The following is a 17,064-nucleotide window of genomic DNA, read 5'->3' on the forward strand; positions in this document are numbered from 1 at the left end:
CTTCTGGCTGTCCCTCGAAGGGCCACACCCTGGCGACAGCACCACGCCCTTCCAGTCACGCAGGGGTGGCTGGCTCCCCACCCCCCACCTCTCTCTTCCGTGGAGCGGGGAGGGGATATGAATATCTCACCCCCTCGTCAAACACCGGAGGGCTTTTAAAAATAATACCCCGAGTGCCGTGTCTCGGCGGGAAGCCATGCTGCAGGCTCTGGTATGCGCGCCCCAGGTCCCTGACAGACCAAGCTGGTCGTCATAACCAGACCGCCGCGGACCGTGTGTCACGCCAGCAGATATAACATTTAAAAAAATTGGGGTGGGTAGTATCACTACACTACCGTAATATATTTTTTTTTGCGTGAAAACGTCTCTCGTGGACCACCAGGTATATTTTAAGAGGAATTCTCGGCAAGATCAGTCGTTCCGTTATCGGAGCGGGCTTGGGTGGATAGACGACTAGCCGTTGGTTCTGCTCATCGTCGGAATATTGCACGATTTGAGACAGTTGTTTTAGAGCTCAAATTTGAACACGTGTTCGCTCGGAAAGAGGTGTGGCGACAAAGGCTGCCACGGTTGCATTTATAAGCTTTAGATTTTTCTTGAACCATAATCTTAGCATCAGCTGCACGCGTACCCGAATTCGTTTTCGACAGACTGGTTCCTGAAATGAATATATAAGCACGCTGCCGTAGCATATTATACTCGTGTGGAATGAGACTTGGCTGTACACACTGGTATCGGAATCGCTAAGAATACGAGGTTCCACATTGTCCCGCGCATCAGCTTGAGTAGTTTCATTTGCTTCGTCTTCGTGCATTGTGTATCGGGTGTTCATAGTTGTAGTTGATTCAGCCGTCCCAGCCCCTGCGCTGGTCGGCGACCCTGTAGTAACGCCCTGCGCCTCAAGTCCACGGGCGCTCGCGAGACACCTCGCTGCTCTGTTGGTAGTCCTGGCGCTCCTTCGACTCGGCGGAACCGGCCCGAGCGGTCTGGCGCTGAATACTTCTGTAACTGTGCGGCACTGCTGCGACAAGCAGTTTATGCACGTGTTGTAAACTGTCACCCGGCACTACTTTTCACTCGACCACTTTTTTCTCGTGCTTAGCTAACCTTGTAGAGTACCTCAACATTCACACGACCTCGGACAAATAACTCGTGTAACCCTTTCCGTTGCGGATTTATGACTAACTTTTTTTTTGTCGCGCAGAGTGAATTTCGAGGCTCTTTTCCAACCACCTGAATGCGCGAAGTTTCCATATCTGTGATCATGGATTTCGGAAAACGCGTTAAAATTGTTTTGTTTGCGAATTGGAGACCAGAGAAATGGGTCGTGCTAAAGGAAAATGTTTCAACACCATCGCTGGCCGAGGAGAGTGTTTTGGATATTAGTTCAAATTTGATGTCAGCTTATTAGATACTTTGTTCGTAATAATATTATTCACAGTATTTTTGATCACACCTCGTAGTCTGTGAGCTGTAGTATAGACTCCAAAGTCCTCCATATACTCGGACAAATATGGCCTGTTCATTGGTTGCTGACCTGAGACGTTCCAACTGGGGGATCCCGTCACAGAAAGAGAACCGAGACCGGTCAGGACAACCCACGCAGTTCACCGTTGCCAGCAGCGAACTGTCGAACACTTTATACCGCAGCACTTTACCGGTGCTGAGTTTTACTTATTTCCAACATAAGCCCACAAGTGTGCCCCCCTGTATTCATTCACGAAACTACAAAATGTGAAGACCACAGCAAGCGCGCGTGTTCGCCCTGTTCATGACGGCCCACGGCTCGCAAGTCAGGATGTGGCGTAGTTTCCCGCCTGAAACAACGAGCAACTGTTCGTGTTCCGCCGGGAAGACGGAAGATGCACTGCAACATCCAACTGTAGCCCGTGTTCCAGCCGCTGCCGGATTGTCGCGGCGACCCCGGAAGCGGGCCTGCTTGCAGGAAGCACCGCGTGCGTGGCGTTGCGAGGTCCCGACACCTTTACGACCTCCAGATGTTCCTGACTCCCGGCTGTCGTGTCTGCGAGCCGAACACTGCCGGAAACTGCCGAGCGGGTCTGGCTGGAAGCCCTGGACCACTCTGAGCATGGCCTCACGACCTGGCAGCGACCATCAGGGCGGGGTCAGTGACCTGGATGGACTGCGCAGTCCTCTACGTGTCAACGTGGTCGTCGGCTACCGGCTCCGCGAGTCTTCTTTAGCTCACAGTCGTTCAGATAAACTGTGGCCCGATCGTGCATACCGCGCAATGAATCCACATACCTTAAGATTTACAATGTTTTTGTCACTCCCCTCTGACTCAGCAGGTTGACCCCCAGCTGGCAGTGAAGTGACTGAGTCATGACGACCCATGGGAAAGGATAAGTTTCTCAGTAATGAGTCTGTCAGTAGGCAAGCAAATGTGGGCAGAGAATACACACGACTGTGAATTTCAATCTGACACCAAATGAATCTGCAAAATTGTCAAGTTTCCATGCATACCTCTCGTGTCATTACCAAGTGCTCTAGAGTGACTCGGTATGCGTGGACTGTTATTGAGTCCACCCTGGCGCGAAATGCGAAAGGACTGCTCGGCTTTTAAACAACATGGAAATACCTCGAGAGTTGGTTCAGCGGTTGGTTGGTCTCCAAATACTAAATTGTTAATTTGCAATTGCGTGAACGGTCTGGAATGCTCTCAGACAGTAGCAACAAACGGCCAATTGCAACAAACACTGTACTGTGGCGTGTTTTCTCAGCCAAGGCTTCTGCCCCACAACGCAGAGTAAGTAAGGAAAGAAGCGCCGTCTGTCGGTAATTATCGAATTGGTTTACCTTGGTGTCGGCCATTTTGTTAGCGGGGATGTGCTAATATCCACAATCAGATCAGAACGCGAATTTTCTGAAATCCATCGCTTCTGTCCTTATTTCTTCTTTGCGTAGTCAGAAGGTGATGGTCGAAATATCTTGGGTCAGAAATAATTAGGGGCAAGTATTTTTCGCGAAAAAATCTAATTGCTCATTACACTGCAAAAGGTATTCCCGCAATGGCGATTGTTCCCTTGTAATTACCCTAAGCAATCGATGACTATGATTGGTGTGCCGACAGTAGATACGTAAAACCAGCCAACCACGATGCACAGACAATGCTACACAGTTTTAACACACATCTGGTCTGAAAATATTTTCGCGAAAAATACATGGCACTATAAATAATTAACTGTTGTAGATTATAGCTCTAAATTCATCCAAAAATGCCAGGTCGAACTGCAAAGATGACTATACGTCTGTCGTGTTATGAAGGCGAACTCTCAATGATATGTCACGTCCGTCCACCATCCGTCCAGCTGGAAGACTTAAATAGCAGTAAAAATTTGTATTGTACAGGGAGATTTGACTGTCGATCATGAAAATTAATTACTTCTAAATCGTTAAATTAAATTAGTCTGGTAGGTATTTGTTAAATAATACAGTGCGAGTCCTACCATACGTAATTTAATTCACACGAATATTTGTATGAAACGTCAAACTGCTGTGGACGGATGGATTTTTCCGGGCCTTCTGATTGGCTTGACGGGCGGGTGGAACGGACCATTATTGTGAGTCCAGCTTCAGTAGTTGTATAACTGCGGCAGGCGGACATCTGAGGCCAGCGACTCGCAGCGAGTGTTGCTGATGTGATCAAGGGGGGTAGGGGAGGTTGCAGGGCCGCCCCGCCCACGACAGCCCATGTTTGGAAACACCTACCCCCCCCCCCCCATTTCCCCCACCCCGCAGGCCAGTGTGGTCAGTGTCGTCACTCCAGCAGTGTCCAGTAGAAAGCAAGGAAGATGAGTCTCACCTCACTGCTATGACTACCTCACTGCTATGACTAACGCTCTTATTTTCTTTGGAAAACAGCGAATTGTGCGGTGTTTTTCGCCAACCTAACAACCTAAAAGTCGTTAACCTTTTGAAAGAAAATATTGGCTACCTTGATTATTTTTTTTATCGTTCGTTTTGCAGGGAGCATTCACCATAAATGTTTCAGATTATCTGTTTTACAATACAAACCAACCAAAACACTATGTTAAAGTACTATTGTTTCAAAACTTTAAAACCGCTTAGCCGCAAAGTATGAGTGTTGAAAATCATATTCAGTTTCGATTGCATAAAATACACTCGAACACACGTCTGCACATGTGCTCATGGCCATGCTGTTTCATTGCTACCAACGTATTTCAACACTGTCAAACGATTTTCCAAAGTATAATAGTTTGCAGTTATACTCAATACGTCACTTCTTTTATACACTATTCCATATATTAGAACTAATAATGTCTGCAAAATTACTTTTTTTTATTTAGGTCATAATGTTTATGTTTTATTTCTATTTAAAACTTAATTTTTGATGTTGGCACTTCTCAACCGCGCCATTGTTTCAGTGGCCATGTTCTGCCTATTCAGTCGCGCTCTCTGGTGTCCTGAGACGTGCCGTGGGCGAAGAGCGTGGCGGCGTAGTGGTAACGCGCTGTGCTCGTGTTCCGGCCGTCCTTATTGGCTGTCCATGTTCCAGTACTAACCACGGCGTAACTCAGGACGCGGTCACACGGAACTGAACACCCTTAGGTAAACACGTTTAAGTAAACACGTCAACAAACGTGAAAGTATGCGGTCACACACTGCAGTTGGAATAAAGTGTGTTCAACTCCATAACCGATTGTCTACTGTCATCGAATGATTCCTATTTATTTGAGCAAGTCTACCTGAATTATCGTCAGCATCAATTTTAAAACAATAAAATACTTACTTAATATTTTAATTTAATTCTTTGAAAATATTACACGAACTTGAGTGAAGAACAATTTTTTCGCAATGGACTGTATGCTCTCAGCACCCGACAAGCAGTCAGACACTTATGTAGAAGAGATGTCGTTGCTAACTACTTTGCCAACCTGTGAAGGTTGAATGAGAAATGGCCTCGAACTAAACATGTTCAGACTGTGTGTAACCGTGTCTTCCTGAAGTAGTTCAGACTGTGTGTAAACAGCGTCTACCTGAAGTAGTACTAGTGCAGCGTGAAACTTAGCTCTATATTTCCTTTGTTTCGTGCTAAACAAAGACAATGTGTTTCTTTAATTTAAGACACTGTATTATTCATAAAATGTGTTGTTCCACGATTTTACAGTATCTTACCGTTTTGCAAGCGCAGAGTTTAAATAAATAGCTACGATTTAGTGATAAATTATGAAGGTACAAGGGCTGTTTAGTGTCGCCATGTTCTTTGTCTGGAAGTTCCGGAAGGGGGAGGCAGAAGAGTAGGGGTGGGAGTCGATAGACACGAACATTGCCAGAGAGCGGACCCTCGTACCGATAGAGCACTTGGAACAGCATTTCAAACACTTGTCGGTGAAACTGGTTGTTCCGATCTCGGCGAGCGATCAGCATGTCGGGACATCGAAATCTTACGACTGAACCCCCGTGGTGTGTGTCGGACCCGTGCCTGGGTTCTCCTGGCGGGACGCCAGCTGTCCTCCACCCCTCACCCCGTGAGGGGGGGGGGGGGTAGCGTACTTCCGGCGAGCCCAGGGCGACCCGCACCTGTTCACGACGCCACACGAACATTGTCGCAACCACGTCTCGTGCGAGTAGTGCCACGTGCGTGTGAACTCGGCTGTGCCTGTCGTCCGCCATGGCCGGGCTGGCCAGTAGGACGACGGCACACTCCCATTCGCCAGCCGCGTCGAGGGACGGCGCGGAGTGGCCAATCAAGAGCCGAGGGTTCCGGTGCACCGCTCCTTGTGGCTTCTGTGTGGTTTGGTTGTTCTGTGGCCTGACTGCTCTACCTTCTGTTGTACGCATGTCTCTCCATACCATTACGATACCCACAAGGCTAACAAGAGAACCAGCCAATGCATTCTCCGACCAAAGCAAGCATATCGGGGTAGGATGAACATGTTGTCAATTTAACAAAAAAAAAAAAAAAGGGTCTACATTCAATAAATTTCTTAGTTTTTTTTTTAATTTTAAGTTTTCACTGTTTTCTGTTCTTGGTGATATGTGCCGTAAAAACCACTTATTATTTTAACCTACCGAAAAACTGAATAGCTATACATTGAAGTGCAACTTTTAGTTTGAAAATAGAATAAAATTGTATTTTAAATATTTAAAGAACAAACTTTCATTGTTTTGAATGAGCTAAAAAGTGATAAAAAAATAAACTTTAAATAATTTGTTCAACAGTGACAATAAACTACGCCTCATAATGTATTTATTTTAATAATTTGAAAATAAGAAACAAGTAATAAACAAAACAATATTCAATGTATTTACGATATACAGCGTCGTAGTTCATTCTGTCGCTGTTGAACAAATTACTCAAATTATTATTTTTAAATCCAGTTATCTGTTTTTTTTGTTTTTTTTTTAATAATTAGGTTTTGAAGCACGTCACAAATAACCCCTCGCGTACAACAACCCGCGTTTTACCACTACACAATGCATTTTAATTTGGGATTTTAAACTTACGATTACTTCTTTTTATGATTCTTTTAGTACCAAATATATTCCAGAGTAGTTTTACTGTCATAAAATTTAATATGGCATACCATTTTGTTTGTTAGGTCTTCTAATTAAAAAAAGAACTATATAATGGTTTATATTGCTACACGTGGGTCCGCCATTTTGCCACTTCCGCTCGTGGTTATAGCAGAAAAATAGAACACGTCCTATTACGGTTGTGGCTATGACTTCGGGTTTGGAAACTTTTATACCCGGGGCCAAGGGATAGTCACTAGATAGGACCCACGATGGCTTATTGAAGACTGTGGAAAATACTTGTGCCAACGTGAGAAAGCTATTTTAAAATAAATAATTTTATAATTTTATTTTGAATAATTTGACTTTGATGAAGGAATCTGATTTTATTTTAGAAATTTACTTTAGTTTACTTGTTTAAAATCATTCATTTACTGTTATAGTTTGAATTTGAAACGAATGCAATTTGGTATTACTTTGAGTTATTTAAAAATTTGAGATAGAAAAAGTTAAGAAGAAAACTTTTGGAAGATGTTGGGTGCCGCACTGTGAAAATATTAAGTCTAGAAACGACGTGAAAAAATTTAGTTTCCCTAATGATCCTGAAAGGGTTGTTAGGTTATGTGTAATTGTTGGACTTCAGAATAAGTTATTAATTTGATGGATAGATGATAATCTACGTTATTCTCAGAACGATTCTAATTTTAAAAAAATTGTTGGGGGAGGGGGGGGTGGGGGTGGAATTAAAAATATTTCCATTAATCTAGAATAAAAATAACACCCTAGATCCTATACAATATGGAGCCCTAGATCCTGCGGTATTGGGACAAACAAAATTACCTTCTTAAACAATAACATTGAATTCAATTTTTGTACATACATTTAATAAATAAAAAAACCGCTCGAAAACTTTTTAAACCATAATTTAACATTATGCATTAATAAAATACGTATTTAAAATACATATTTGCATGGTTTATTTCACGCTGGTTGTTGGTATTATTACATTACATAGTGGCGGTTATCAGAGAAAAAATAAGGAAAGAGGTTCAACCTGGGAGTGAAATCTCTCTCTACTTCTATACTCCTTGCCCAGAGCCTAACCGCTGAAGGGTGCTGAAGTGTTACCAGGCGCGCTAACATAAAATAGGTATGAAAACTGCTAAGGACTTTAGAGACGAGTTAGAGACGAGTGTCCGTGTCTAGAGATGGAGATGGCCGTTTCTCGCCGATCCATTGTAACAGTTTTTACCATTACGACTGCAGAAAAAAAAATATTGTTTTTGCGTGACGTAGTTATTTCAAGCGCGAATCTCGGACTTGCGTATTGCTGTTCGTGTGAGACGATGTTCGGAGTGTTTCCGCGCGCACGAGCACCGGTGGGGGACCGTGATGGCATAAGGCACAGGCGCCTGTGGTCTACCCTGACCCTAGACCGATGCGCGGAGTGGTCCTGTGTACATCTGCTACCTCGTGGAGCAGCCTGCGGGACACAGGCTCTTCCTCAGCTTTCTGTGTGCCGTGGTGCATGTCGGTGCTTCCGGTGACCGCCCCGATGCTTTTACCCGGCCGCTCGCTTTTGTGCTCACTTCCGCCGTATCCGGGCGCCACCGCACCGTATCTCCATCTCCCCCTCCCCTCGCCACCATCACGTGACATGCTTCACACGCTGTCGCCCCACTACCGCTACCGATCACGAGTCTTGCCTCGTGAGCAGGTTGGTTGCGGAGTGGCGCCAGTACCTCCCTGCGACACTGCAGTCTGGCTAGTCGCGGTTAGTTGCTGGGCCAGGCCTCACTCTATGTCCGGCTGCAAGTCGCAGGGCCAGGACACCCGCGACAGGGAAAATGTCGCGTCACGCTCTTACTAGAGCGGCGTCACGCGTGTCGCCGAGAGCAGCGACACGCGACACGCGACACGCATAGCGCTGCTCGTGCTGCGACACACGAGAACTTTCTCAGCGCGACGCGCGACAACAGCGTTGCCAGTCTATTTTGTTGCGCCGATGGGTTTCTGTGCGTCCAACCTTAATATATTAGTGTGCAGCATGTATTAAAAAAATCCAGGACATTTTAATATTTGTTTTTTTTAATTTTCTGAAATATCACATATAATGTATAATAATTTATTTAGGAAATAATGAGCTATTTTGGTTTCGCTAATCATTCTTTAATTAATTTTTTATTGATGATCAATGTTACACGTTAAATATTAATAATACTTGAATGACGAGATAAAAATATAGTAATAAAATAAGCTTTTAATTTTTAAAAAAAGTTAAAAATCTTAGGTTTTCAAGTTTCCATGCACGAACGCACATAATTAAATAATTTGATTGTAATATTTCTTACACCCACATACATTACAAGCAATGTTCTGTTTCGATATTCCTTCATAATGTGCTGTTAGAAGCTTCGGGATCGCTATGTCGCTTTGGCGAAATAGGCGCGGCGACTCGGCTGTGTCGCTTGTACAGGGACACCCACCACTGTCCTGGTGACTATCAGTAATACCTTTGAATATATATACTGTATAGAAGTCGCCAGCCCAGGTTAAAATTTCTAATACGGTTTGAGGTAGTTGGTTAATTCACCGCCGCAATCGCCACCATCTCTAGGGCATCGACTTGTGGTGGTCCCTAGCGGACAAGTGTCGAACTCTTCAAACACCCCTTCCCCCTCCCGTTGAACGACCTTGAGCTGCAGTGAATGATAGGTGGGGGGGGGGGGGGGTGCGGGGAATGACAGCGGGCGACAGTGCTGCGCTCTAACGTGTAAATAACAACTAAGACGATACAGGACGTTACGGCAGCGCACTGCAGCGGTGAAGTTCCCAAGCTGCTCATCATTGGCTTCTGAAAAACGTAGAATAAATCCTATCCACTCGCGACTTCTATACAGTATATATATTCAAAGGTAATACGGAAGTTCATCAAGCTCTGCAAGCTAACCAGCAGCAGCAGTGCGAGAGGCGGCAAGCAGCAGCTCTGTCGCCGCGAGGAAAGTCAACTCCAGGGGAGCGAGGCGGGTGGGAGGAGGGAGCTGTTAGGCGGAGTTTCCCACAGTTTCTCCCGCGACCCTCGCCCGAGACGCCCCACATCAGGGTGTCCACAAATATAAAATATTTCGTACCAACTTAGGCGAGAAAAAATTACTATATTGAAAAAAAGTACTAAATTATAATTTTTTAATGGTTTTAACAATTTAGGAAGTTATTATGGCATTGCAATGCTTGAACTTAAATACACTCAAATAAATTCCATAGTTTTTAAAAATAATTACGCTTAATAATAAAACATATTGGAGTTACTGTAATATTATTACATTAAAGAAAAAAAGTACTAGATCTAGTACGAAAGTACTAACTGTGGCCACCCTGCCCCACATGCGCCGGTGCTGCCCCCCTGCTACCAGCCCGGGGGCTGTGCTCGGCAGGTGGCCCACCTCCAGGGGAAGGGCAATTAGACCCGCCGGCACGGCAAGTGGACGCAATTGGGACTAACGATAGCGTCAATCAGCCCTGCGCGGCGGGCAAGTAAGTCCCCTGGCGTCTCGCAGGCGGACCGGCTTAATTGTCCGCCCGGGAGTAGACGCCGCCCTTCCTGCCGCTATCTGCCAGGCTCCGCCCGCGTCCCCCCCCCCCCCCCCTTCTCTGTCTTACCGCAGCTGCCGCGTGTTGGCTGTCTCTCTTCTGAGGAGTGCTCTGCCTGTAGACGACTACCGTAGCGGTGTACGGACACTCAGCTAGTGTGTGTGTGTGTCTATATATAATACACATTGTCCCGAACTCGCACTCCACTCAACTTGCCTAATGGAACTCCCGCGGATTTTTTTTTCCTAACCTAACTAAAACTAAGTGTGTTTGGGAGGGGTCCGGGTTAGGGAGGGACCTAAGTGCGTCTCAGGCCGAAGCCTATCACGCCTTAGTCATGCTGGGATTAGCCATGCAGGGAGAGGGTCGCATGCATCATGTGCTAGGAGGGGATTGGCCAGCCATGGCAGCGATTGGCGCCATGACTAACTCCCCTCACTCTTATCTCTAGTCTAAACTGCTAGTTAAGTTGGGCCCAGGTAAAACCTGCATAGACACAGGGAAAACCCTGGGCACTTTCATGCGGGATGCAAGTTTGCATGCATTAAATGTAGGAAAGTACAGGAGACAGAGGATGGTCTGGATGAAGAGTTGGCCAGAGTAGAAAGATTCTACCATGCGGGGGTTGGGCACTTGGACTTTAGGTCCGCTTTGATGTCTTCTCCGGAACTGGAATTTGATGGCCAGGGACGCAAGCGCCCCTGGCGGTGAGTGCAAACACAAACCACTCACATCCGCTCCAGACAGCAGCACCTATAACTAACAGAAAGAAAATTAATCATCCTACAAACTAAACTAATTTTAGTAAATGCATGTTGCGCGGGCTAACATGCCTTAACGGTACTTTAATTAAGCATAACTACAAATATTTTTTTGGTTTTTAACTCCCGCGGAGACCTCTGTCGCCGCTTTTATACCCGCTGGCCGTCTTTTATGAAACTGACTGGAGGGGTTGTGACATCGCGTCATCCCGGGCCGACCCGACGCCCGAAGCATCCAGAACAGCGGCGCGTTATCGACGCCACTCCACGCGGTGGCCTCCGAAGGGTCCGCGGAATTCCCAGGCTGCTAATTATGGCGAGACCTGGCCGCCCTAATCCCAAAAAAAAAATAATGCGCACGTGACGTCAGTGGCCGTGTGGGGCCGCCAGGGCCGCTTGGGTACCTCTCACGACGTGCGAGCCGACTGTGGCCCGACAACCAACTCGTCGCCGGCGCGTGTAGACGCTCGTAAAGACTGTCGTCAGCCAACTGCCGCGCCTTTCCCGGCGGCCGGCTTCCGGTCGTCAACCAGCGAGGCTCTCGGCGCCTTGTGACTGACGCCTGGGAACAGCTACCTCGCCCAGACACTAGCTCCATTGTACACGCCTTACCTAACACCAGTGGAGACGGCTTCTCCCCTAGTCCTCGGCTTGTGTGGCGCGTGTCTGCTCGAGACCGGGTCGTTACCACAACGCCGAAATACCACAACGCCGAACGTACAATAACGCCGAATACCATAACGCCGAATGTCAAAATTGACCACAACGCCGACAGCTAGAAAACTGCTGTGTACCACATCGGCGAAAAATGGTTTTGCGGGGAAGGGGGGCCACAGGAGCAAAATGAAAAACAACTGAATGAATTTGTGTGCTAACCTTACCTAACTTAACCTTTGTGGCAGTCCTGCAATGACATTTTTCGGCGTTAATGTATTTCGGCGTTGTGGTACACAGCAGTTTTCTAGCTGTCGGCGTTGTGGTCAATTTTGACATTCGGCGTTATGGTATTCGGCGTTATTGTACGTTCGGCGTTGTGGTATTTCGGCGTTGTGGTGCGTCTTCCTCGAGACCTCGCCTGCCTGAATGCACGCTGCCATCCTAGCTGGGCTCTGCGCAGTGTTCGCACTCCGGACGTGGCAATGAAGCGATAGTCTTCGCGTATCACTCGAGGAGAGACACACACAGTTACAAGTGCAGGCTGGCCAGTGTTGCGATTCCGAACCTACCTTCCTCAACAAATATTGCTTGCTTGTGTGTTCGTTTCCACCCATCAATTGATGCCGCAATTCGCGAACACTCTGTAGCTGCACCCGAACACTAGCCTGATGGATCCCTTAGCTGACTGAGGCGTTCACCAGAAGTGCATCGTAGTTGGTGCGGCCATCTTTTCGTTGCTTCCTGATCCTCCCAAGGGATGCCGCATCTCTACATGCGTCCACTGACTCGAGGTTGCTGGAGATGCGACACTTGCATCCACTGATGCGTCCCTACGTCCATTACCTTCGGAATCGTTTTAAGTGTAAATAATAACTCAACTAGCGACAGATAAAAACGTTTATAAAAATAACCGAAAGGCGAACCTAAACTTATAGGGGTATTTCAATCTCAATTGAAGTATTGATAACATTTTGACATTCATAATAAATTTTATTTTGAACGCTAAAATTCATAACAAACACGCTACTTTTTTTAAAAAAATTGGTTATTTACGTTATCCTGAATATTCGTAGATGTCATGGCTCGAAATGGCTACGTGCACATTAGTACGACCAACGTCAACAGGTGGTGCTAGTAGTAAAAAAAGTTACGATATTATCCATCCCTTAGAAATGTGCCCTCTACATTGTGGCTCCAGTTGCTAAGGTAACTAGGGATGTATGTGGTATGGACGCATCCCCATGTATTCGGATACAGCTTGTATTGGAGGTATAGTGACCACGCCGTGCTCGTGACCACCTGGCTCGACACCTGAGTGGCCACGCGCCGGGCGGGCGGCGACGCGTGGTTCCGCCGCCGGGGGCGGCACGAGCGAGGCTCGTCGTCCGGCCCCGTGACCTTGAAACACTGGCCACAAGCCGCCCCCACTTACCCCCCCCCCCCCTTCTACCCGGCTTTCTACCAGCCGCCACCGAGCTGCCTCCAGTTGTGTTGACAGGCTCCGACACGAGGTGCCGTGATATGACTACTCATGTCGCCCTCCCTGATGTTGGGTCTCGCTCGCCATCCTGGTTGTTTAGGGCAAAAGGTGTACATCGGCTTTGAAGGGCTGTTAAAAAAAAAAGCTGAGCAACTTACAGAAATGAGGTTTATTTCTTTATTAATAAAATTTGGATGTTTTCTTATTCCAATAAAGTAAACCTCAATCCTGTAAAGTTGCTCCCATAGCCCTTCGAAACCGATAAAACACCTTTTGCGCATCATGTTGAGGGCATTTTATGTTTCGCCTCAGATTATGCTGAACAGGTATTTACTTAGCATTAGCCCTTTGTAATGGATGGGTGTCGCGACACACGACACGACAGTCCCGCGACACACGACGACACGACAGTCGCGACTCCTGCACGCCCGCGGAGACAAGTCACTGGTCTTACCGCCGTGTATCGTCGCAGGTGACGTCATAGAGAGACGGCTGCTACGAGCACAGCGTCAGAGACGAAGGACTGAGAGAGATCATGGCTTGCGCTAGGAATAAGTTCCAGCATTTTAGCTTTGGACCATTGGAAACGCAGTACATGCTTGAAGGAATTTCATTATGACTTTCTTTATGTTCCAGTTTCAACTATTTCATGACTAGTGCATTATTTCAACTGATGTGAAAAATTGAAAATCGGTATGTAGTTTCCCGCCAGAGGCAGGGTCTGCTCTGACTCACAGCAGCCGACTGCTCTACCCGAGGGACCGACCTGTCATTCCGGCAGCCTGTAGAGGAGAGGGCTGTCACTGGACAGTGTTTACCCTACACTAACTATTCCTTCTATACCCATTCACATTCAGGGCTGAATTATTAATAATGTGCCTTGTGAAGATACTGGCAATTTACTTACTTAATATAATTATTTTGAATCGTACATTTAATTGTTTAGAAAACCACTTACAAATTTTTTTTGACGTGACGTCTAATAAATCGATGAACGTCGGCTGCACGCAAGAAAAAGTGTCCCGTTACGCACATTGTCCCGTTACGCTCATTGTACGCTTGCGCCGCATCTATCTCTCTTCCACTCGATTGAAACAACCATCGATTTGACTTTTTCGAGGCACATTAAACTTGAAACACTCCCATTAGTTTCCTACTTTTCCTATCATCGTCCTATCCTTAACAGAATAACACAGATTGGAAGAAGTTAAATAGCAAACATGAGTGCAAATAAAAGTAAATTTATCAATTAAATTGTAGATTTCATTTCACTCCTTCTTTGTATCCACACAAAATAGTGATAATTAAATAAAAATGATTCAATCTTATTCATAAAAGTATACAATCATTTCATCAATGTTTCGTTATGACGTTGTCACGTTAAACTATCGTCCGTAAACCGACTTTACAGACAACCAATTTTTTAGTAACTGTGTGAATCCACAAATATTACACCGTCAGGTTGGAGTCATTGTTTTTTTTATAATTGCGCTCATTAAAAGATCGTTGTGTTTTTCATATGCCTGTCTAATACGTATACTTAGGCTGCATGACTCTTAAATAATGTGTAGTGTCTGAATGTAAAGGAATTGGAAGACCTCGGTAAAAGTTTCAGTTTAGATTCCAATATTTATGTTAATTTTTGTGTGACCGTGTGTGTTTGAATGCAACAGTTGAATCTTGAAGGCACTATTTATTGGTACATTCATATTTGCGTATTTGCGGTGATTGTAGCTCCTCTTCAAATAAAGTCAATTTGTGAGTATTATGTAAATTAATTTAGATATTTTACTAGCCAAAAATGGTTATGTATTGTGAGATAACTTGTTTAACCTAACATTAAGACCACCATCTAATAAAATCTTATAAAATTCTAAATTTTTTATGTCAAGAATAGCAAAACACTAAAATACAAAGTAGACGATATTTTATTAAAACATATTAATGTATTACAGAGACTTAGATTATGAACACGAAGAATTCTATAAATAACGTAGACCCGAACATAAATCGGGATGAAACTAAATTTCTTTGGTTTTGGGCTGTATGGTTGGTAGTGTGAGAATCGTTAGTGACCGATTTCGGACAGAAATAAGGAATTATGTTTGACCTGGGAGTGAAAACTCTGATTTACTTGTGTACTCCTCGGCAGAGACGGAATGAATAATGGGGTGGTAGGCGGATGTGCCATGGGCGTCGCAAGGATATATTTTTTTGGGGGGACTTCAATCGATTTAGTTGTTTGAGGAATATCCATCCCCTGAAAAAAAAAAAAAAAGGGGGGGGGGGGTGGTCCGTGGGTCCTCCACCGGGAAAATTTGGGGTTTGAAGGTGCAGAAAGGTGGTTTTTAGGCATTTTTCTTTCCTAAATATTCTAATTATAGTTGGTTGCAATATATAATTAATTTTTTTATAAAAAATATTTTCATAGAACACATTTGTAAAAACACAGTTAACGTATCTGCTGGTGCTATATCCACACAAAATCATTAATTTAAACAGGAGAAACTACGAAACTAAATATATTATTGGAGAAGAAGAAATTGAAGACTTTTATTATTGGGGGGGACGTATCCCCCCGGTCCCCCCTGGTTGCGACGCCCATGGGTGTGCTAACCATTCAACCACGCGGCGTTGAAAGCTTGTAAGCAGACGGGAGGCGTGGAAGGCCGATGGCGACAGTGGAGTTGGCAAACAGCGCGCCGGTGTCGGACCACGAGGCTCCCCCCGGATGTGGAACACGTTCCCTCGACTACCTCCTGCTCGCATTCCCCGCCGGCCTCTGGCTGTCACACACACATACCTCGTTTAGGGTAAAATTTCAATCCGGATTGAACCTGGATTGGAGTGAACTCGGAGCGAATGTGTAACGAACATAGACTGACGAAATGCGTTTATGGTAAATATCACAATCCAGATTGAAATGTAAACAGGATCGAAGTTGGAGTCAACATTGACTGAAAATGTTGTGGTTTTTTTTCCGTCCAGCAATCTTAAAATATGTTTTTTCAATTATTACGTCCAACAATAACTTTACTTCCATCTCTGTCCACACATTCCTCTGCTCTTTTTTCCGCAATTTTCACAAATTATGCCTGAAATGCAAAGAGACCAATAACGAACAATGCAATATGGCGGCGGCTTGCTCGTGCGTGTTTTCTTTTCACTCCAGTCCGTGTTTAAAGTAAAATCTCAATCCGGATTCTTCAGTCCAGTCCACCTCAACAAGTGGAGGGGATTATCTCACTTCACTCCAACTTCAGTCCACAACAAAGTGTTTTTTTGTAATATTTCAATCTAGATTCCTCACTCTACTCCAGGTTCAATCCGGATTGAAATTTTACCCTAAACGCGGTAACAGACACCTCCTGAGAGCGCGTGTTGGATGTTCCAGCGGCGGCATGCTGAAGCACGTGCAGCTCAGCCCGTTCCGCTCGCGAGCAGACACCCTGAGCCTGAGCTCCACGTCCAGCTACTGCAGCCTCAGCCCTGAGCCGCTCAGCAGCCGCTCGTCCAGCTACTCCAGTCTCAGCGAGTCTTCTCCTGCGGTGAGTACCTGCACTCGCTCTCCAACTGTGTCGTTGGACGTACCATGGCAAATGCTAGAAGAAGTAAACTTGGGTTTACCCGGGTTAATTTAGCTTCATCCAAGTTTGTTAACTTGGAATAATAATATTAATCACTAAAATAAATTTTTATTCTGTGTTTTCCCGTGAACAACTAGCAGGGCCGGTGCAAGGTAAATTGGCGCCCTAGGCGAAAAACCTTAATGCCGCCCCCCCCCCCCCCCCCCGGGCCGGACACCCCAAAAAAAATTTTCCTTGCCTCAAAATACATCACGTAAGCCTAAGATTTTGTCAACAATCAAATGTAAGCCGGCTTGTGTTTTTTTATTACTTTTTTACTTATTACAAATCATAAACATGTCACCGTGGACTTTAAATAATTACTTATATCAATATAAACATTCTAAACTGTTACAAAAATCCATGTTCATCTAGTTTCAATAATCGTTAAACATATTATATCAGCTGTTATGTGTCGTGCTGCGCCGCCCCCAGCTACTTGGCGCCCTAG

General features: G+C 45.3%; 1 protein-coding gene across 1 annotated transcript in view; it reads left to right on the plus strand.

The window, feature by feature from the left end:
* The window catches only part of LOC134541810 (uncharacterized), a 126,178-nt gene that overhangs the window by 25,836 nt on the left and 83,278 nt on the right, over positions 1–17,064 (plus strand). Inside the window, exon 3 of the mRNA XM_063385503.1 lies at positions 16,382–16,535. Within this exon, the coding sequence (XP_063241573.1) occupies positions 16,382–16,535 (154 nt within the window). The remainder of the gene's footprint in view (positions 1–16,381; positions 16,536–17,064) is intronic.

The sequence above is a fragment of the Bacillus rossius genome, assembly GCF_032445375.1.
Source record: "Bacillus rossius redtenbacheri isolate Brsri chromosome 4 unlocalized genomic scaffold, Brsri_v3 Brsri_v3_scf4_2, whole genome shotgun sequence".
NCBI classification, from domain to species: domain Eukaryota; kingdom Metazoa; phylum Arthropoda; class Insecta; order Phasmatodea; family Bacillidae; genus Bacillus; species Bacillus rossius.